We start from the raw sequence: 24,310 nt of genomic DNA on the forward strand, positions 1-24,310 counted from the left end.
ACAATTTTCTAAAGATCCTAAATATTCAAGGAACAAGGCTGGAAAATCAAGCTAACGCCAATGCTACTGAATACAGCAATGGTCTTGAAAATGGTCTTGCAACAGTTTGGTCTCGGTCTTGGACTTGGCCTTGACCCCCTTAACGTCTTGGTCTCGGGTTAGGTGGTCTTGACTACAACACTACCAAATGTCCAACTTTACAGGAGAAATAAACATTTACAGGTTGGTACAAAAACAGTTTTGGTCTCTAAAGCTTCCTTCATAACAACTGTGCAGGAGATGTTCACACTTAAAGGGATAGTTCAACATTTTGGCAAATTGGCCCATTGCTATAATCCCTATAGTTTTAGGAGTAGGTTCGTTACCTTTAATTGTCGGCGCAAGCTATTTTTAGAACGGCGGAGCAGAGCCGTGAGCAGCAAAAAGTTACACAGGAGGACTGACAGTATAGCAGCATGAAGGAAGGCAGATCAGACAGTAAATGTAACCTACACGGACATAGATGTGAATCACCTGTAACAACGGCGCTGGAAAAAAAAAAAAAAAAAGAGGACGTCGCTGCTCTCCAGCCTGTTCACCTGCAGCTCTCCTGCAGCTCCACAGAGGAGCTGTCAGAGGAGCTCTGCTGCTCCTTCAGCCTGGTGTTTGGCTGCAATTTGTATAAAAACAGTTCTACATTGGACGATCTAACCTCCAGAGCGCGATCAGCTGAGACAGAGCGTACTGATCAGCTATCGCGGCGCACGTGTGTATTTAACGGCAAAAAAAAAAAAAAAAATTTGAAACCAAAAAAATTTTTTTTTTTTTTTTTTTTTTTTGGCCGTGCGCCGCAAGATTCTTAATCTTATCGGTTAACGGTTAATAATCGGTTAACGAGCGTCGGTTATCGGTCAGAAAAAAAATTCAAAATGTGCATCCCTAATAATAACAGAACGTTATGAGACAGAGTTGTTTTCGAGGCAAATGCAGAGACGGCTTGACGAAAAACTGCCCCTGACGGAAACGTGCAGCAGCGGTTTTGCATGAATTTACCTCTAAAACAACTCTGTCTCGCAACGTTCTGTTATTATCTCATAGCGTGGTGAATGTGCAGGTCACAACTTGTCCACCAGAGCGTTTTGGAGTTGTTGGATTGTGTATTTGATGAGTTTGATGAGGGAAACCAAGAAATCCCATTAGCCTCTGTAGCGTAGCTCTGAGCAGCTCCGCTCCGCGCCGTTCTAAAAATAACTTGCACCGACAATTAAAGGTAATGAACCGAGTCCTAAAACTATAGGGATTATGGCAATGGGCCAATTTACCAAACTGTTGATCCCTTTAAATAAGATTTAAAGGTTCTGTGCCTCTTTGAGTTATAGGTATTTGCCATTGTGCCTAATTTCTGTTATAAACCTAAGTACTGGCTCTACACATGCCCATTCTTGGATTAGCTGGGAGTTTGTCGGAGTCATACAGTGCAAAGATGGCAATGGTGAAGCAGCTCACTCTGAGCTTCAAAAAGCTCTTCAGAAACCTTAGTGAGGATACATTCATCTTTACACTCTATGAGTAAGGGTTAAGTTGTAACAACATCGTAGTCTGCATAGTAAATACTAATTTGTCTTCATTTTGTTTTTAAAAACACACTGTAAAAAAAATGTGGAATAAAAGAAGCTAATGCAGAAGCAGCTGGGCCGAAGGTGACGTCGGGGCTTCCGCTCGTCAATCTGCAGCCAAATCTGCATAGAAGTCAGAGATTCTTAAAAACAGCACTGCTCCTGTATTACTTTTCACCAGCATGGACAGATCTGCCAGTCGCTGTGTGACTGATAGCCTTCTTCAGCACACAGGTCAATGTGTTTCCACCCTGTCAAATTCCTGTCTCTAAGCAGGATTAGCATACATTATTGGAGACCACCCCGCTGGCCACCGACACATGCACTGGTTTGTGATGGTGTGTGTGTTATCGTACACCGAGGCGGAGCCATTACGTGTTGACTCAGCTCCCAGCCCCCTGTGTGAAGTCTCAATGGCTCCAGTTTCAGTATTGACTCGGAGATGGAAGCTCCTGCGCAAGACTCTACCTGGCTATTCTCAGCTTCCAATAATAAAACACCGGGATGGGCTGATGAGCTCTGAGGACAGGTAGGGTCAAGTCAGCTTTAGTCCTGAGTGAGTATAGCTACTGGACAACTTGAAAGTCACTTCCTGACCTCGAAAATATTAGATTAACAAACTGATCTGAAGTCAGTGTCCACAGCCTTTCAGCCATTAATCCACATAACTTTTGTTCAGATGTCATGGAGATGATCTATTACCATACCACACACAAGTGTAGTCCTGGAGGCCACAGGCCATGCAGGTGGTTTTGAGTAATTTAACAAAACAATAAACAGGACATAAACTGGAAAGCCCTGTATGTCCACTTAAAGGGATAGTTCAACATTTTGGCAAATTCACCTATTGCCATAATCCCTATTGTCATAGCAGTAGGTTCATTACCTTCAATTATCAGTGCATGTTGTTTTGAGATCAGCAGGGCAGAGACACGAGCTGCTCAGTGAACACAGTAGAGATGCATGGTGCAGGTCCCTCAAAACTCATCAAATACATAATCCAACAACTCCAAAACACTCTTGTGGATTGCGACCTGCACATTCACCACACTATGAAAAAATCATGTATAATTATGTAACATTGTGACACATGAAGCAAATACTTGGAACTTCTTGTGCTTTTGAAATCACTCCGCCCAGCAGCCATGTCTGTTGTGTTACATTATTATTTCATAACCTGGTGACTGTGTAGGTGACAACTTGTCCACCAGAGCATTTTGGAGTTGTTGGATTGTGTACTTGATGAGTTTGATGAGGGACAGGAGACCTGTACCATTCACCTCCAATGTGTTAGCTGAGCAGCTCACGTCTCTGTCCCGCTGATCTCAAACAACATGCACCGATATTTAAAGGTAATGAACCTACTGCTATCACTATAGGGATTATGGCAATAGGCAAATTTGCCAAAATGTTGAACTATCCTTTTAAGTTACATACTCATTATTTGGATTACTCATTCATTTATACATGATTCTTCAGTTGTGTTCAGTTGCAATAAGCTCCATCAGCACAGCTTTGAAAACTGTATCAGTGCTGCATCATTTCAAAGGTTCTTCACTTAACTTGAACTCATCCTCCAGGACCTGACACTTGACATGGACTCTGACTTGAGATTTGACCTTGACCTGCCCCAGTAGAATTAAAGCAACCACAACATATGTGAAAAAAAAGAAGAAATCATCTAACCGATGTGGTAGAGGCCGATCCAGTCAGTGGCATCCACCTCCTCCTTGATGTCCCAGGATATGACGAGGTTCTGACCGCGGTTCAGTGTGTACTCCAGAGTGGACGCCGTCAGCGAGGATCGGCTCTGGGAGGTCACCAGGTCGGTGTCGCTGTTAGCCCGCGGAAGCCCGATGGGACCGCTGACCACGGAGACGGTGTCCACGGCTGCTCCGCCCCTCTCTGCCAGGGTCCGCAGGTTTTCCGGGCTCAGGGTGTGCCGCAGGTGGGGGCTGCGCCTCCGCGGAGCCGACAAGTGTTCGCGGCCCCCCACGGCCAGGTTGGGTGGATTGTGGGAACGGGTCCTGGGCGGGAGGACCGCCGTGGCGAGGGAAGGGCGCATGATGCGTGTCTGGCGAGGAGACGGCCACGAGATACAAAAAAAAGCAGTTGATTGGACGCAGGCGGAGATGAGGAGGAGCTTCTCAGTGACGAGGCTGCTCGTCCATGTGATGACACATTTGTCCTCGTTGCCTCAACTTAACTCCTCATGTGTTGGTTTGAAGGGGTTGTCATTACAGGAAATACACGGGACCCTTCAACACTGAGGCCCCCGCTCTCAGCCCTTCGGGTTCCCCCATCGTAACACAGCTGTCAAGGTCAAAGATATCCAACGACATGCCGCTGTTACTCCATGATACCAAGCCAGGACTGGAACCTGAAGATGGGGAAAGAGGGAGAGACAGAAAAACCTGTGAGCTAAAGGTACATTGTGTAGGAATTACTCCCATCTAGCGTTGCGGTTGTATATCACAAGCAACTCAATCGTATTTTTCATGCTGCATTCACGTGAAATTGGGCAGACGGACGACAGCCGCTGCACATAACGGAATAAACAAGCCTTTATGTAAACAAGTGGTCCGTCAGCACGAGGCAAAACAATACACGTGACAATATGTTGTCATGGCGATGTCTCGACTTCTGTGACTAAAATGACATCTGGTTTGTTACCGACGGCCGTCTGCCCGACTGCAGGTGAATGCAGCATCAGTGTAACGCTCCATTCCTCCTCACTGCGTTACCGCGGTGACTTTTCACAGACGCCACCTTGACCTGAGCCGACAGCTCCGGTGTCTCCGCTGAGTTTCCGTGGTTTCCTACCGTCACGCTGCCACTGAACGTAAAAACATGGCGACACGACATGGCAGCCAGCACCGAGCTTACCCGCTCCATGTAGATATGAATGATATGAACGGCTAATTCAGAGCTGAAAGGAACACTTCAGTTTGTTGATGGGGGTGATTACTGATTAATGAAAAACATACTTTTGAACAAAATAATCGATTTTTGTGAATAGATAACAGGAGAAGTTACACAATGTCCCTTTAAGTGTTTGCACACAACAAGAGCAGTGATTACAATTACATACTATGAGGCGCAATCAACAGATGAGTGAACAGGCATTAGTCACCAGGGGGGTTGTTTGCTTTGGAATAATCTGTCACCAACACAAATAACCACACAACCATGTCTTCTCAGACAACCTTTCTAATAAAAGAGGAAACAAATGTAGGAAAGGTCTCAGCTGTGCATAATTCAGTTTATCAGGGTTTCGGCGTTTAAATAGTTTATTGTTTATTGTAGTTAAACGATGACATGCTTAATTAAAACCTATATGTCCTTGCAGGTATGAACAGATCTTTCCCCCTTTGAAGATAAATGTGTGAAACATCGCATCAGAGATCTCTTATCTCCATGAGATAAGAAAAAAAGAAATGTTTGAATCGTCTTAATAACCCTCACACACAGAGTCAGACACGTTTCTGGTTTCTGTCAGTACAGGCTGCCTCAGTAAAAACAGAGAAGAGAGACAGGCAGCTGCATCTGCCTCCCAGGAAGCTCTTCAATCAACAAATACCAGTTTGGGAACTGTCTGGGGAGTGCTGTCACAGCCTCATCCAGAGCCATCTTGTTTTTAAAGGAAGGACGACATGCGACTTCAGAATCTAGCCAAAGGCGGCTGGTTTTAGACAGGCTGAGAGGATGTTTTTTTTTGTTTTTTTTTTGGGTTTAGTAATATTCAGCTAATATGTGCCTGGTGCAGTCACTGGAAAACTATGTGGGCTGTAGTCTGAGCTAAGCCCTGATATCTTTGGCATTTTAAGTACGTATACGTCTCAAAAGCTGAGCTGTTCACTGATGCTTTGAAACCACTGCCTCTGCTGCCTGCAGGCCTCAGCATGTGTGTCCTGCACTGTATTTAATGAAAAAGTTTGGATCATAAAGTCGTTAGTTTTTAAATAAGCAAAACTGAAAACCCTCTTCACAGCCATCACACTTCTTCAAATGACTTTGCTGTCACTGACAGCTCCTGACAGAGACAATATGACTCTCATCTGCTTGGCTCTGTCCAAAGGTAGATCAAAGTTTGATTTCCATGTTTGTGTATCTCTGTTCTTCTGCACGAAAAAAAGAATAATGAAATGACTGTGGATTGGTGCATGAATATTTTCTCAACCCAGCTTTTCAAGATGTTACCTTTAAATCTACAGCATTAAAAGCATAGTGAATTAGCTATTGATGGCAATACCAATACCACTATTACTGTAAAGGGGAACTATGCAAGTCCTGTCGCTTTTCCATTGTTTTGCTAACCCTCCTCCTGGCCATGTGCTTTTGTTTACAATGAAGCCAGCCAGAAACCAATAAATAGAGCGGTCATTAGGTTATAAATCATATACATGTTACTACGTGTATAATTGTGTAGACTTATCTCTCATAAACAAGAGATTATGGACGACGTGATTGCCAAAAGTTTAAGTCTTTGCCTGTGTCAGGTGATATTTGGTTTGTTTTCTCATTAATGCATTGATACATTAGTAGTGGTTGTAGTATTGAATTAGTCTTCAATCTGATTTGCCTCACTATATCTTATACATGAAACTAAAAGTTTAACTTAAGTTTAACTATGGAGTTGTGTATCATCAAAAGCCAGTACAGTATTCTAAGCAGTGTCTGAAGCATTTCTGATGCTACTACTGGCATTGTGTAGCCAATTGTGTTTCTCGGTACGGACTGCCCCAGGTGGGGTTCGAACCCTGGTCTCCCGCAGGCGGGCGGCTGCGGGCAAACTGTTTTTTTCAATGAGCGCTTGGCAGCCGGTTTGCACATCCTTTATGGGTGAGTGAGTGCACCTCCATTACAATTGCAAGGCATCTAAAATGTACTTTCCAAGTATGAGGAGGATTTTAAAGTATCCTAACTGCTCCAATGTGTACCTTATTTCTGATCTATCCTTCTTTATTTCATCAGGCTTGGTGCCCTCCCTCACTGCAATGCGCCCCCTCACGACTTCCTCTGCAGGAAAGAACAAAACTGAGACTGGTTTTAATACAGTTGTCCAAAACCGCTAGAGTAAAAGTATTTAAGATAATCACGTTAAGATAGAATGTCAATTGTTTTGTTGAGTATGCACTGAATTATTTTAGCCAATCAGAAAAGAGGAGGGTTCATGGGTCCAGGTGGGCAGGGCTTGGGGCATGGCTAAAAGCGGCAGCTCCTTTGTTGTGACATCACAAAGTGACAGGAAGTCCTGACAGCTGGTTTTAAGGCTCAGTTTCTGAATACAGGCTGTGGGCGTTTCTCTGTGGACTGAGGCTTTGATACTTTCACAGTATTAATATAGAACCTAGAGCTGCTTTATAATCACACTACACATGGACATCTACCTTTAGACTGTATGGGACCTTTACAACTTAATTTTAGCTTATCTGGGGTAAGGTGTTCCCACATACATACAGCCTATATGAAAGTTATATAATTGTTGCAGGACATCCAAACTCTTTAACCACTTAAATCTCCAATATTCAAAACAAAAACGTTTTATTTAAATGTTAACATTCTACTTTCCATTATGGTTGGTATTCTTAATGTTAACTTGGTACATATAATTTCAAGGTTCATATTGCATTCACACAGATTTTTATCACTCTGTCACATTCTATATTTCATGAAATAGGACAGTGTAATATGTGTGAAAAATGAACTAATATACTGTTTATGTGTCTCTCAAGCATCTAGATCAATTCAGATTTGCATTTTGAACTGACTGATCAGAAATTATGAACCGGCCCCTGCGCTGATGTATGTGCACCAGCTGTGTTTCTGCACAACTCAAGCCTGATATTGAAATAAGATCTGCTGCATCTGACATGAGGAAAGCCTGGAACGTCCCTGACTCAACAAGATTACCAGAGCGCGGCCCCATCTCACACACACACATACACACACACACACACACACCACATACAGGGATTTATGACAGAATAAAACCTTCATCACAGATGCAGGAATACGTAAATCCTGCTCACGTGTGCACATGGCCTCATGGACCGTCATATAGCACCAGCAGAGATGGACCTTTTCTAGAAACTGATACTGAGTCTTACTCGGTCGGAGAAGAAACAAAAATAAGTGTATATGTAACTGCTGAGATGTTATGTAAGTGTTCCTGTGGTTCAAGTCCCCCCCCCCCCCACCCCCTCCTAATGTTTGCCAGGCATTGTCTAACCCTGCTGTGGAGTGGGAGATGCCGTGGCTGCACCAGTCCCACTCAAAACAGAGTCTGTCTACCAGCTACAAAACAGCACACAGAGAAACCTCAAGGGGGGAGGGATGAAAAAATCTGAACTTATTCCACTGCTGTTTCCTCTAAAAGATTCCTGTTTCCCATTATAATCCCAATTCAACTGCTCTGCACAGCTCTGACCTGATGCTGGATTAGTGATTGATTCCCAGGAAACGGACGCAGATAAACAAGGTGTTATTTGAGGACCCGCAAAACTAAAAACCTGTTTCTAATTCTAACCCTTCTCTAGGATGACGTTAAACCTGACACCTGTCTTGCAAAGACCGTCATTTGAGTACTGTTCTGTTATCAGGCACCAAATACTTTGTACTCTGCACCACTGTGCAGTGAATACTAAAAAGAAACACATCTGCGGCAGAGGATCTGATGGGGCATGGCAGGATTTGCTGGATTGTTGTTTTCTTCCACCTCATCAGAAGGTGTTTCTTCAGAGCTCCGTGTCAGAGAGATATTTCAAAGTGTTTTGAGGTTTACAGCGATGCCATTCGTGTGTGATGAGAGGTCTGTACTGGTGAATGCAGTCTTGTCCTGTCCAGTGTCAAGGAAGGAAGGACAAAGGGAAAGAAGGAAGGAAGGAAGGACAAAGGGAAAGATGGGAGGAAAGAAGGAAGGAAAAAATGAAGGAAAGATGGACGGAGGGAGGGAACAGATTGGGTCAAAAAGGAAGGAAGAAGTAAGGGAAAAGGGAAGGAAGGAAGGAAGGAAGGAAGGAAGGAAGGAAGGAAGGAAGGAAGGAAGGAAGGAAGGAAGGAAGGAAGGAAGGATTTAAATAGTCCCCAGTTGTCTTAAAGACATATCTGTGACTGATTTCAACCTAGGGAGCCTGCGCATTTAAGATTATTTTGTAAATTCTTACATTTTGGGGGCCGGAAGGCAAGACAAACACCCAAATATATGTTAAAGAGCCTTCAAAAAGTGATATTTCCATAATATGTCCCCTTCAAGCCTGACAGAGCCCTGCTGATGTCCAGAAACTGTATGAAAAAAAACAAAACATCACTGAGCCACACTGTTGCACCAGGTGACATGTCCCTTCCTGTTGCCCCAGTGCCCCACAGAGATGTGTATCACACAGTAATATTAAACCCCGGCTTTAAGGCTTTACAATCTGAGAGGAAAATTGGAATTTGAGTCGTTTAAGAGCTCCCATATTTTCATCTCAAGTGTTGATCCATAAGAGGATATATTTGTGGTTTAGTTGGAAAAAACAGTAGAGTTTTAATCTCCTCTAAGGCTTTTCTCTGGAGCTCTAGTAACAACAGTTCAGTCAGCCAATCAGAGTAGAGAAAGCTCTGAGCCTCTCTTCTGATTGGCTGACTGTTTTCTATGTGATCCAATAAAAAATTCATGTAAAATGTGAGGCAAACCAAAATCTACAAGTGTTGGATGTTGGGTCCAGGGGCTTGAGGCATGGTGACTGATCTGTTGTGACATCACAAAGTTACAGAAGTCCTGACGGCTGGTTTAAAGGCTCAGTCTCATATAATGAATACAGGCTGTGTGCATTTCTCTGTGGACTGAGGCTTTGATACTTTCACAGTATTAATATAGAACCTCAGCTAGATTTATAATGCAATAAAGACATGGACATATATCTTTATACAGAATGGGATATCTAATAAACATAAATTCCAAATATTTGCTGATTCTTACTTTTCACAGCTAATATCTTGTGTGATCTGTTTGACAAAAACAGGCTATTTGCGTGCTCACTGGGTTCTGAGGCGTTAAGACATTTAAAGATTAAACAATTAATGATGCAAAAATAATTCAGAAATGAATCAAGGATAAAAAATAATCACAGGCTTCAGCCCGTCTGTTGTGGCTGACTGGACATGTGTTGTGAGCTACAGTATATGCGGTGATGTCAGTGAAGGGATTCCTTCACTCGCTTTCTCTGTTTTCCCTTTCTCTCTGCCTGTGTGTGTGGGTGTGTGTGTGTCCATGTGTTGGTGTCAGCAGAGGGACCCCTCTGTGCCCCTGTGGAGGTGACTGCAGCACTTTACAGCCTGACAGAACGGGCACCTTGGGGAGCTGGCACACACACACACACTGTGGCACCGAGGTCTTATTGTGCCTCACTGACACATAAAGTTAAGAACTAAACAAGTCAAGCAGCATGAAGAGGCTTCACTACGCTAAAACAAGCGAACCACTGCTCAACAAAGCCACAAACAAACACCCTTATCCATGTCTACAAAAACTGTTTTTCTGCCTCACTAAACCTCCTCCTTGCTGAGCTCCAGATGGACCTGAAGCTGGAGGAAGACTACAACTCGCTGCAGTGAGGCCTCGGCGGAGGATGCAGCTTTGTGAGTCATTCTGAGGGAACACAGGCTACGGCCTCAGTGCTAACCCTTCCCGCTTCCCTGAGAAAGAGCGGCTCTGTCCCGCACGCTGTACTTTCTTTGAACACATGGGCCTGAGTGTGCACGTGGGATGAGTCACTGCTCAGGAGGTAACCCTCCATCACAGGCCTCGGCCGGATGGAAAATGGCATTTCCGCCAGAAGACTGATTGATGTGGCCCTCTTCAAGCTTACAACACTGACCTTTCTATAAACAGGGATGTGGGTTGTACATCGATTTATGAATGGCATGAAAAAAAAAAAAACTGTCCACTATGCAAAGGTATACTGGAGCATCTGCTCCAAGCATCTGAGCGGCTGAACACTTTTCCTTTCCCCTCAACCCATATTTAAGAATCTGTTCTATTTAGAGCAATGACTTTCGGGTCAGTCATTACGAATTCAGGCGGTGCAGCCGCTGCACACTGTTCAAACCCATGTCGCTATGTTTGAAATTCAAGTGGGAACCCCAAAGTTTCCAAAAATACTTCATATGTCATGCTGGATTTTGAGGGATGTGCATATCAAATGATACAATAAAATCAGTGAGGATACTACTATTTGATAGAAAGGTACAAAGCCATTAAATACACATTGATATACTGTGTATAAGTTAAGTGGAGCGACAAACTTAAAGGCACTTGAGGGGAAACAAAAGTTGGATACTGATGTTAAGTGTTTTTTTTCATGATGGATGGTTTATGACCTACACATAAAGCAGTGAGCCACTGCAGAGTGACACAACCTCTATGTCCACCTCCCATTTTAACTCTTGACTCATTAGCTAATTCAATTTCTTAAAAAGGCCTCCGAGGCTATCTCAAAGATTTTCAGTCAAATGAGGGTCTTTAAAGGCACTAACTGTGGCCTGATGAGGTAAAACAGTGGTCAATGAGGCTGCGTCCCACTGATGAAATATTCAGAACTCCTTGCATTTTACAGTTTTATTAACTGTGTCTGGTATGACTCAGCTGCAAACTCACAAGGAGTTCTGCCAGAGCTTCTGTGTGAGGGAACACACAACTATTAGCACCGTAAGCAGGCCTGTCAGAAAATGTTGAATGATTACCTGATCGTGATCATTTGAGCTGACCACGATCATTTTTCATAACCGTTAAAATCGTCTCCTTTTATCTGCATAAAAACAGCTGGATGAAACTAACATATTTCCTCATCGTTTTCCACCGTTGGAGGTGTGAGTGATCCATTTTAATGACATCATCACGTTGTGCCCCCTTCTTCTTCTATGGTTTAATCATGATACATGAGTTCAAATTGTTCATCTCGAGGACCTTAATTTCGGTGCAAGCTATTTTTAGAACGGCGGAGCAGAGCCGCAAGCTGCTCAGGCTAATGGGATTTCTTGGTTTCCCTCATCAAACTCATCAAATACACAATCCAACAACTGCAAAATGTTCTGGTGGACAAGTTGTGACCTGCACATTCACCACGCTATGAGATAATAACCAAACGTTACGAGACGGCATTGTTTTCGAGGTAAATTCATGCAAAACCGCTGATTCGAGTTCCCGTCGGGGGCAGTTTTTCGGCAAGCAGTTTCTGCATTTGCCTTGAAAACAGCAAACAATGGGCCAATTTACCAAAATGTTGAACTATCCCTTTAAGGTAAAAAAAAATCTTGCATTGTTCCCCCTTAGTTGAACAATGACTTAAAATACAATTAAAACTGCAATATGACCAGGTGCAACATCCAATTTCTTTTTTGTCACAAACTGTAACAGAAAAATTGCGGTGCTCCCGCCACACCCTGGTCTATAAATCATATTCATTCATTCATTCATTCTTCTTCCTCATCACTGTAGGGTGGCAAAGGAGATGACCTATCTCAGCTGACGTGGGGCGAGAGCAGGGGTACGCGCTGGACAGGTCGCCAATCTATCACAGGGCTAACATATACACACAGACAACCATACACACCTATGGACAATTAACCTAACCTGCATGGAAGCCAGAGCAGCCTGAGAGAACCCACACATGCACAGAGAGAACATGCAAACTCCACAGAAGGGACCCAGCAGGCCGGCAGGTTCAAACCCACAACCCTCTTGCTGTGAGGCGACAGTGCTAACCATTGCACCATCATATTCTACACGTAAAGGAGCATGCTTCTTTGGTACCCAAACCAGAAATTTTAAAAAATCATCATCTTAATATCCCAACTGAAATTATGAGTCATATCAAAATTGCAATATCTGACAAAGTAATCAATGTATGCTTTAATTTGATTATTATTCAGCTCCTGTTATTCTTTGTAAAAACATTTCTGATTTCTTAAAGCCCCAGTATGAAATTTATTTGGCTTTTTATTAGCAAAAATCAAACATTTCTTTCATAAATACGTATTTCACTGAAGTCGAATCACACTCGCATACAAATGAAAGCTTTCTCGTACCTTAGAATGAGTTGTTACAAGTCGTTACAAATACGTAAGTGGGCGACGCACAGAACCGAGGCGGCCATGTTGCATCGTCATTTTTTACATTCAGTGGCAGCGTGACCGTAGGTAACCACGGAAACTCAGCGGAGCTGTCGGCTCGGGGAGAAAGTTTTCCAGGTATCACCTGTTAAAACTGTCACCACTGTGTAGTGTGAGGAAGGACGGAGGCACTGATGTTGCATTCAGGTGCAGTCAGGCAGACGGCCGTCAGCAAACCAACCGGATGTCATTTTACTCGACGAGAGAAAGACGGTAAAACGTGGGTCAGGTAAACCATACCACATCACCATGACAACATATTGTCACGCCTGTATTGTTTTGCCTCGTGCTGGTGGACCACTTGTTTACATAGACGCTTGTTTATCCTGTTACATGCAGCGTCTGTTGTCTGTCTGACGTCTGCCCGATTTCACGTGAATGCAACATCAAGAATACGTTCCGATATGCAACCGCACCGCTAGATGGGGGGAATTCCTAGTACCTTTAAGGCTGCATAATAAAGGAATGAAGTGCTTCAGTGTGATATTGTCAATATAACACTCTCTGCATCCACAGTAAAACAATAGTTTTTCAACAGTTTACTCTCAAATGTTCAGTGTTTCACCAAACGTACTGTAGTTGACACTGAATGTCACATAGTCTGTTTATACAGGACCGCAAATCTAACTGATGCCAGGTTTCAGTGCCCAGTGCAACAGATGCCTTATAGCTGGTGATTAATTAAAAATATCGGTTTAGTATGCAACCCACGTTATGTGTGCTGCAGTTTTACCCAAAGATCAAATATGGAATAAGATTTAGTTTGAAGATCTTTCGTACATACTGTACAGATTCCTGAGCGACAGAGGCAGAAACCTGGATGTGTCAGAGTGAATCAATTACTGTGGGAATGCAGCCGCAGGAAGGATCAAAACGTTTCATCTTGACTGTACAGTCACATGAATGAAAGGCCCTTCTTCACAGAGGACACATCACGGTTCAAGAAGCACATACGTAAAGACTGAACCGGCTGAATGGCGCTCAGCTGCTTCAGTTACAGGGTCCTGGTGTTGGACACGCTGGCTCACTGTCAAACTGTCATGGCTTCCTAGGGACACTTGAACAGAACAGAGCTATCGTTAATGTTATTGGTAAGGCCTCCTCCTGCTATGACAAGTCAAAAAGAGGCTTTTTTGTTTAGAGGCTCTGCAACTGGCTGCTTAGACCTCCACTTTGGTGAATGTGTGCTATAATATTATGTTCTCATAGGAATTATAACAAGGTGAGTTGTCCTGCTCTGGCAGATGAAACAAAACTAACCAAGCAGTAAAGGAGATATCAGTCACACCAACACACAGAGCAGACGCTGACTGGTCTTCACCATTCACAACGTGACTCCTGACACCGTTTTAACCCTACACTCATCACTTTACATGGACGGTGGCATAGTCTGTTGGTGACAGAATAAAGAATAGTTCCTGTTGTCTTTATTATAAGGTGTGCAGCACTTAGGTGCATGTGTCATAGAGGATGTTTAAGGCCAATTCTTGTTTGCTTGTTTATATTTCATCCTATATTAACTGTGGTGCTGTCAAATAGGATTACTACATCTTCTCAACCACTTTGGGGTGTAGCAAGTAGTTACAGGCTCCCTTTGACAGTCATTTTGGATTCTGTCTCACCCTCTACTCCCTCATCCGCAACTCAGAAGTTTTTCAGTATTTACTCATCTGCCTGCACAGCATGAAAACCAATTATTCACAGGTTATCCCTTGTCTAACTCCATCAGGTGTGGAAATGTGTTTTTGTGATGATCCGCAGGGACAGTAAGTAAAGCTGCAGAACCTTCGCCTACATCTGTTTGTTTCAGACAACAGATTCACTTCATTTGAGAAACCTGTGCATGCTTGCAGTTTTTGCCTCCCTTTAAAGCAGATCACAGCAGGGAGAAAGGAAAAAAAGGTGCAAGCAATTTATGCACTGTAAGATCTCAAGAGGAGGATTTAGTAAAGGCACTGCAGGACCATATGGCTGGATTACAGCGATGAAGAGAAGAAGAAGAAAAAAAAAAAGCCTTTGTAAACACGACCACTTTCAGGACTGCTGGGCTTCTCGGAGAGACGTGAAGGTAACCCCCGCTTATAGCGGAGCCACGTCAGCAGAAATCACGTTACATAACAGTTTGTCTCCAAGTTTAATCATTTCAAATCAATCCGTGCGCTGCCGAGGCCGCGCGCGGCCGCTTGGCGCACATGACTGAGCAGGAGGCCATGCAGGGACCGCACTGGCGGAATGTGCAGGTGTCATCGCTCGCTATTGGATTACTGTGGGAATTCCCTACGTCATTTTCCCCCTTTTTCATGCACCTCTTTCACAAGACGCATACATGAATCAGAAAATCGATCAAATGTCCCCTCAGCGCAAACTCCAGCGATAAGCAGCACGAGACACGAGTCGGCCGACGCTGCAGTAGTTTAATGACACATTCCGCTGTTTTGAGCATCATCATCATCATCACCATCATCATCATCACCATCATCATCACCACGAGCGCTGGAAGCCATGAACACCTACACGGGCTCACGTCTTCCTGGCGGCGCGCCGGGTGGCGGAGCCGCGGAGCCGCGGAGCAGAGCTTACCTTTGGCGCAGAGGTGCGGGTCGGACGGAGGAGGACGGAGTGGAGCCCGGTGGAGAACCTGCCGGGGATGACAGCGCTGCCGCCGCCGACACCTGCTCGCTGCTTTCTGCGCGGGGATATCACGGTTTAGGTCGTTATCCCTGCAGTCCAAATGAGGCGAGACGGGCGGGGTGCCGCGCTAGGGCCCCCCCTCGCTCCCTCCCTCCCCCTCCCCCTCCCCTCCCTGTCAGATCCCGAGCCAGGGCAGCTTTGGTCTCGGAGTCACGTATCGAGACGGCATCCCTCTCTGAAAAGCTGCGGCGCTGCAGAGACACCACGGCCCTCCTCGGCAGCAGCGTCCAGAGGTGTGCGCATCAACTCCGACACCAGCAGCACCTCCTCCTCCTCCTCCTCCTCCTCCTCCTCCTCCCTGCACCTTGTCCGCTGCTGAGCTGCTGCTGCCGCTCTGGGCTTCAGGCGTGCAGCTCATACATGCATCGCATCCTTATCCTCCACCACCACCGCCCCCCCACCCCTCACCTCTGCATCGCAATGCGCTGCAGTCAGTGCCGACGTCCTCCCACCAAGTCCCGGCAGATGCACAAGATCTTCCTGGGCAGAGCATGCAACCGCTGTCAGTCTGAAGGAAAGAGGGAGAGAGGAAGGGAGGCAGAGGGAGAGAGAGAGAAAAAAAACGTAGCTTACCGGAGGATGGCGTAATGTTTGGCTATTTGCAGTGGAGTGAGTCTCCTTGCTGTCGTGGGGGGAGTGGTGGAGGGGGCGCGGAGGGATTTAGGCTATCCAGAGGATTGTAGATCCTGTAGATGTGCTTTTCTGTTGATAACATATATAGGCTACACACTGCATATTAATGTGGGAGAATGCCAGAGTGGGCGGTGACTCCAGACTCGTCCCGCAGAGAAATGGAGAAACTGCACTGAATGTGATCAACCTGTAGAACAGAACAGTCACAGTCACACTGCACACGGCCGAGCAGTGCATTTATGTAAGGGCTGGGCAGTTCTGAGATAGGCTATTTAAGTACTACATTTGTTTATGCAACTTATTCTAATAATTGGCAGAGTTTCAATCAGTGCATTACATTAATATGACCTGGCTACAATTACTGCTCTGTAACATTTTATAAACAAAACATAGGCTATGTTTAGTGTCATTATTTTTTTTATTTGTTTTTTGTTTTTTTACATATATCCCTCAACTGTAGGCTACTATGGGGAAAAGACTAGGCCTATTAAACATATTTTTAAAAAAAGTTGCTTTTGCATTAAATATGTCCGTTCTGCACAGTGAGTGACTGATAGGCTGCTGACGCTTGTTTCAGGCCTATGCTGAAGAGGAGAGATTAATGCAGGAATAATGGTGTATTGAGTAGGTCTATTTTTACAGTGTAACTAGTATTTGTAGCCTGTTTCTGTAATTCCGTCAAACCAGGCACCACGTGATTCCCCCTCTCACCTGTGTGACGCGAGCTACCTGAGTAAACACTGAAAAGCAGCCACGAGGAAACAGCAGCAACACACTCACTCAGCAGTAGAGATAACTTCGGTTCACACCTCGTACTGTCGCAGGCTCCGGGCTCAGTCAGGCGTCGGCCGGCCGCAGGGACGTGGAGCCCCCTGGTGGTCAGTCAGCAGAGGTGCAGCAGCACTGCAAGATGCAGCCAAAGCAGCAGTAGTGGTGCCTAGTTATTAACATCATTAAGTCTCAGAAACAACATACAAGTCATACAGACCGAAAGGCTGATAACACGGTGGACCAGGGCTTATGGTGACATATTGGCGTCATGTTCAGTATCAGAATAACAACACCCTGTTAGCTAACATTACATTGAGCAGGAGAAGCACACTGACCGCCAGGGAACAGAAACAACAGACCCTGGCGAACTGTTTGCTAGCAAACAACTGTCTGGCATTGCACCACAAGTTGTTGTTGTTGTTGTTGTTTTGTTTTTGTTTTAAACTACTTGTTAAACACACACCATATTTCCTATCCCCGTGTTTGTTTGTTTGAGCTGTTACCTGAGAGGGTCTCTCCTCCACTGCTCCTCTGCTTCACCACTTGTTGGTTAGTTTTAGCTCGCGCTCACCACAGTCCCGCGTAAAACTGCTAGCCACCTAGCTCAAGCTAACCTCTGAGCTAAGGCCGGGTACCGATTCTTTGTGGCAGAAGTAGCAGCCTGTTTCAATTACCTGTTAATTAACGGCATATGGTGTTAAAATGAAAAGCAAACATAAGTTATGAGCTAAATAACCAAAAACTGAAAGGTACGGCACTAAAATTATGTAAATCTCATTATTGTTTGTTTTTCCCCCTTTCTTTCTCTATGCAAATGTGAGGCATCCTGGGTAATGTAGGGGCAGTGCCAGGCATTTTTAAATTGCACTCAGTGGCTTTTTGTGTTTTGCGTAGACTAACTAACTACAATCAAATTTACAACAACCCTCTGGCTCTGCTCTGATATTGTTTCATCTGATTGGCCAGGCAAACTTTAGAAAAAAAATACACTTTCTTTGATATGTAACCATCTTTGGGAAGGCATTGCAATTATATATTGTTGTCCTGACCTTCAATAACTGGGGCATTTTCTCAAAGTGTTTTTGGTGAGACTCACCAGTTCAGACAACTTAATATCTCACCACACAGTCTTCAGTGCTTTTTTTTTTTATGCATTCACTCAGAAAAATTAGTTTGATAATAGGCTACAAGGTGTATCTGTTCTATTATCTGAGAGAGGATAACTCTGTCATTATGTGTAGGCTACACCTCTGTTCTAGATTATGTGAAAGCGTCGGTGCTCAACTGACATTTTCCTCACACTCGTGAATTCTGTTGAGCCCCTAGAGACAGAGCAATTTATAGCCTTCCCATTCATGTTAGTTCAATGACCTCGTGTTATTACCACTGAAAACCACCTACCTTCAACAGACCACAGGTCTACCAAGCCACACTATGTGTAAACACCAGTGTAGGCACGCATCTTATACATTCACTTTATATTCATACCCATGACACATTTACAATAAAGGGAAAACAAACAATTACAGTTATTTTCTTGGTTTTATTGCAACAACAATGGTGCCAAAAATTGCACAGATTGCCCATTTACAATGACATCAGATAAAAATGTGAGAAATACAAAAACACCAAATCAATCGATTTTGACACGATGCATAAACCTGAGGATTAAATAGTCTTCCACGATAGAGCCTCGCCAGGAAACATGAATTAAAGGAACCATCCCTTAGCAGTGAAAAGGCCTGTGTTTTCATTTCTTGCACCTCATTACCTAGAACAGTAAATGTCAGAGGACTAACTAGTTCTGCACAACAAGGAACAGCTAGCCAGAGGTTACATGTTTTGAAGTCACTCTAGGCAGAAGCAGAATAAAGGAAATGGATGAGGTTACCAGACTTTAAAGCACTTACAGACTGCAGAGACATTTAGTGCGATGCTTACTATCTTATTACCAGATAAACACTGTGATGTATTTGTCATGGCTTGGTAAGAAAAAATACTGCTGTCTCTCTGTTCAAATTATTAACACTTCCATTCAGGTTGTGATAAGGTTTTAATAATGACCTGGAATTTGACTACATTTCCACATAAATACCCCAACATCAGAGCTCGATTCTGACTCAGCTCTGGAATAAATTCCCTATTGTAACTGTTCAAACGCTTCTTCTTTTCTTTTCTTTTTTTTCAGCGAGTTCAACTAAGAGCCAATTCTTTTGATTTCATGGTAGATGGTTCCAAAAAAGCAGTTGGAGGTTTTGGCAACGGTACAGCATTCGCTAAGTGGACACTTACAGTGATCAATCCAAGTGAGAGGATCACATGATGCAATTCTCCAAGTGTGCTTTAACTTAAATTCTTAGTAGCTGGGACACAACAAAAAAGAAAAATAAGCCCACAAAACAAAGGGAGAAGTCGCACTGTGATCAACGATGCATTCAGACAGAAATCTGTCAGCAGGACATTTGATGGTTTAACGGAATCCTACAGTTTGTGCTGCAAACGTAAATGAGAAATAGTTATAGAGAAAAAAGACGTGTCACCTACTCTAGGTGCAGTATTGTGACAAGACAGTAATATCATCCTTTAAATAAACAAAAAATATGAAATTTACCTGACACTTCACTGCCCAAGTCACTTCAGACACAGTAAGACACAGAGACAGACACTCCAGACTAAATATTCTCATGAAATTGTAGAGTTGTGAGATATATCATTAGGTTGTCAGTTGTAATTATGGCTGATGTGAGATTTCTGTAAGCACTATTAGAATAATGCTGCCATGATTTTACCAAGTAACTTATACTTGTTTTGGATAAATTACATGTTTGTTCAACTTAATCTTTTTGTCTCCCAGAGACATTTTACTAGAGATTAATGACAATAATGTCAAATTAGAGAAACAAGGTATTTGCTTATAAAGTTTATTCCTTAGTCTGAATTCAGACCATGTTAAATGTGCATGTATCACAGCTGCACTATAATGAGACAACAGGACCAGAGTTTGTTGAACTGGTTTTAAAATGGCAGTATTGAAGCTCGAGTGTTAATGAATGGACAACTGGATTCCCTGCATTATTTCAGTCCAACTTTAAAGCTTTCAACCCACACAAGGAATCTTTATGATAAAGAAACATTATTTTCTAATTTTCTAACTTTAGAATTTGTGATTTTCCATTTAAGACCAGAGACACAAAACTCATTTGAAATGACTAATACCCCAAAACATGAATTCCAATTGTCTGAACGTCGTCTGAACCACTGGAACGACATCATCACAGTGAACACCGATATAAATAACGATGACATTTATATAAAACGTAACTAATCTCTTCTAACTTGTTCTACAAAGTTGTGTATGCCACAAATTCACAACAAGGCAGACGATGATGTGCATGTCGAAGCACTAAGACTGCACCAAACCGACAAGTGCACAGAAAAACACACTTACACCACTGGTATTGTATAAAGTCACACACACACACACACAGAGACATTCAGAGCAGGTACATTCACATTGGGAACAACTGCGGTGTCTTTATAGAGCGTGTTGACATATGACTGTGTACTGGCCTGACGGGGCGAGCTCCACTGGTCCCTAATGAAATGTAGTGTCTAGTAATTCTACATCCACACAGATCTAAAAGCCTACTACTGCGCTGAGGAGTTGGTAGAAGTACATTAACATTCACAACAGGCCTCAGGATCATTTGGCCTGTTACACTGCTGCTGAGGACTGAATGTGTTTAGACTGACAGGCAGGTATGAAACAGATGCACTGCTGCATACACATGAGAGGAGAAAGGCACAGCAGCTACTTCACTGGCATGGAGGAGAGGGGAGGGGGGTGAAGAAACAGCAGGAAGATGCCACACAGCAAGAACAGTAAGACACAGTTTGAACACAGAGGTATAAAATAAAATAATACAAAATAAAAGCTCAACTCTTACATGAGACACTGCAAACAGCTGGCAGAGAAAAAACAACTAATCTTGAGATGTCAGAACAGCCTTCCTTTAACTATACTGCACATCTATGACATCAGATCACCAGTCATCCATTTCAGCCCAAACCATCCTATATATGAGATTCATGAAACTGATTCATTACATGTTATTGTGAGAGCAACAGTCAGTCAGCTTAGAGAGTCATTGGCAAAAAAAAAAAAAGAAAGAAAAAATGAACTCAAAAAGCAAATAAATAATGTTGGTTCCTAGAAGCCATACATAAAACAGTCTCCATCACATCAGTCTACATTTGTGGTCACAGTTCCACTGCATTTAAACTCCAACGGTTCACAATATCAAACATTATGTCTTTCTTCTTTTAACACCTTATATTAAAAGTCCTGCTGTGTCAATAAAGCCCACAAAAAGACCAAACCAATAATGCATTGATCCCTTAGTTGAGTGTGTGTGTCAAAGTCTGATGTGTCTCCTCTGCATTAGAGTTCATAACTCAGTGAGCCACATCGTCTTGTTTACTTCAGTCATTCCCACATACACAGTCCTTCTGTGGTAAATACTCACTAGAGCAACGACTGTGGAGTGATCTGCATCTGAAAATAGTCCCTCGAAAATGGTGCAGATTTGTCTAAGTACTATGCTACGACAGGAATCATATTGGAGGGGTGGTGTGAGTGCTGTGTGTGTGTATAGTATATTATATATATACTGTATATATATATATATATAAAGCAGAAAGTATTGAGAGATGGATTTGATACAGTACATTTTTAGTCTTTCCATGGGTTTTGTTGACAGGAAGACAAATATGGAACATCTCCAGCCTCCTTCTTAAAAGTTTAAGACCTGGAACTCAAAGAAATCTATGTGTTGTATACTTTCATATTTAAAAAACAAAACAAAAACAAAAAACATTCAAATGGTCACAAGATTTTTTTTTCTTTTTAAGCTTTAAGACTTGCCGTACGCTGTCATGTGTAGCTGACTTCAGACCAGCAGCTTTGTAACCAGTTTGTTGTTTTTTTTATTATTATTAAGTTGATATAAAAAATACAAAAAGGTGGTGGATTCCTTGGACATCAATATTCACCTCTACACCTGCTAATCATGCCTTAATAAACTGCAACCATGACAACAATTCCCTTACTGAGCCCGATACTATAGCAGCACAACACAAAGCAAAAAGTCCATTTATGTTATGAGTTTTAACATTTTCCATGAAAAGCCAGAGGCTCGACTCAAACTGTGCGGGTGAACCAGCGTCCACACCGAGCAGTCTCCTGTCTGCCTCAACATCAACATACACCATCTACTGCACTGTAGCTAGAATATACCAACAACAACCACAAGTAACACTGTGTCCGTTCCATTAAACCCAATAAATCAGTGTTTGTGATTTGTCTCATCCTTGTATGCTAATCTGTCCGTTTATCCTAATTATCTCGGCTCATTAACTCTCAGTGTGACACGGAGTATCTGCATCAAACGTTACACTAGAGCCTTGTAGTATTCACCTCCCTCTCATTTCATGGACGCATTTGACACGTGGAATATTTTTGAAATTTATAAGACGTATATACACTTAATACTTTAATGTGAAAATAAAAACTTATATTTTGTGCTGACTTGCACTTGCACTTTGACCCAGATCAATCTAAAGCTCTCAGCGTTGTATGTACACAGTGTATCGCCATCACTACATCTCATGATATATAGACATGGGTTGACACTGTGATTATAAAGTAGAGGTCTTCCAGAGGACGCAGTCATGTATTACACAGCCTCATATGAGGTGTATTAGATTATGGGCTATAAAGCTCAGCTCCTGCCAGCTGCTTGTTTTTGTGCGACAGGTGTCGACTCTCGCTGGCTGTTGACTGGACACCAATGAGCTGCACCCACTTAGCTTGTGACTGTGTATTAAGATGTTTCTATCAGCTCGACCCTGTTTGAACTCAGCTGCTGGCAAGGAGATCACAGATGTACAGGAGTGATTGGATCAGCTAATATTTATTGATTATTGATACTGAAACAGTGGTGGAGCAGGTAACCTTTTGTAACAAACTATTGCTGCGCTGCCGCAGCAGCACCACTGAAGACAGATTTTTAGCAAAGCTTGATGTTAAGTGCGATGTTCACATCAAACAGCTTTTCACTAAAGTTCCTTTTTTCACATTTCAAACATTCTTTTCATTCATCAATAATTTTGTTCCTACTTTGCTGTTTTCTCAGCCAAAGTCAGCGAAACTAAACACGTCCTGCTCTTTCTCATCAAAAACCTAATAGGAAAAAGAAAGGATCAGTACTGGGAGGCTTTTAATTTGAAATCCATGCAGGATTGAGGGGAGAGTACTAGTAGCCTACAATATGACGGTGTAATTGTACTGAGTAAATTAGAGAGAACATGTGAAGACAGTGGGCGGACATGGACTAGTTTTGACTAGTCAGTAGAGACATGAAGCTTTTACACACAACACTGATGTGATCATTGAGCTCTCTGCTTTTTTCTTTTCAAACAGGAAATGAGTCACTACTATTTCTGCCTATGGGATGCCTCTTTTTTAAAGAGGCTCCAAGCCTTTTAACAGTCACTATTGTCTACAGTGAATAAACAAAACTGTGAGTCATTATAATTACCTACAGCTAAGAAAAGACGCAGTTAGGTAAAACACTAGTTGCAGCTCTCAGGAGTTATTACTTCATTATTACACAGCCCTCTTCAGGCCTGCTATTGAAATGTGTCTTTCAGTGTGGTCGGGACAGATCGGCGTTCATACTGGGCCACATGATGACCTCAATAGATCGCTGTCCACTTGTGAATGGATGTTAATGTCATGTCCGAACAGGGCCACAACTTCATTATTATTAGGGCCACGGGGCAATCGCACTGAGCACTGGCCCCTACAGGTATGAAATAGCTGTAGGGACTTATTATTAGGGCTGACCCGATTATCATATTTTGATAATCGAAGCTTCACGGACATAAAATCGATTTTAATCGAAGCTTCGACGGCCAGGGTGGGGGGGGGTGCGCGATCGTAGCAGAAATAATGAAAGTAATGGCAAACAAACACTGCATATCTCCAAAATCAGGCAGGTTTCCAGGATGCCAAGTAGCCTATTCATTGTAATGTAACAATTGCCGATGATGTGTCAAAAAGGAAAAAAGGAAGAAAAAAAAAACAATCGATCACGGACTTCATGATCGATTTTCCATGGCAACGAACGAAGCTTCGAAGCTCCGATTTTTTTGGGTCAGCCCTACTTATTATTATCATTATTAACTTCCTATTCAGTCGTCAGTCTGTCTGGGTGGGACCCTGCCCACCTTCTAACTCAGTCTACATTTAATGCCATGGAGTGGACTGTATCTTGCAGGTTGTGACGGTCGGAGAGGTCAGAGCCACACTCACACAGTCACACACACACAGTCACACAAGTTGATTATTAAATGAATTATTAAAATGTGGAGTGGACCATAATCTTCCTCTGAATAATGGGAGA

The 24,310-nt window shown here is 43.1% G+C and overlaps 1 protein-coding gene across 2 annotated transcripts in view; it reads right to left on the reverse strand.

The window, feature by feature from the left end:
* The window catches only part of hecw2a (HECT, C2 and WW domain containing E3 ubiquitin protein ligase 2a), a 53,695-nt gene extending 37,912 nt beyond the window's left edge, over positions 1 to 15,783 (reverse strand). The window contains exons 1-2 of one of the 2 annotated variants that reach the window (XM_085765941.1): positions 15,330 to 15,783; positions 3,282 to 3,975 (exon numbers count right to left, since the gene is read on the reverse strand). In XM_085765941.1, coding sequence (XP_085622067.1) covers positions 3,282 to 3,660 — 379 coding nt within the window. In that variant the 5' untranslated portion in view covers positions 3,661 to 3,975; positions 15,330 to 15,783. The remainder of the gene's footprint in view (positions 1 to 3,281; positions 3,976 to 15,329) is intronic. The other variant, XM_085765940.1, reaches the window with a different exon arrangement.
* Between the last annotated feature and the right edge of the window lie 8,527 nt (positions 15,784 to 24,310).

This window comes from Trachurus japonicus, chromosome 21 (genome assembly GCF_045865225.1).
Source record: "Trachurus japonicus isolate A0001 chromosome 21, Traja_1.0".
Taxonomy (NCBI): domain Eukaryota; kingdom Metazoa; phylum Chordata; class Actinopteri; order Carangiformes; family Carangidae; genus Trachurus; species Trachurus japonicus.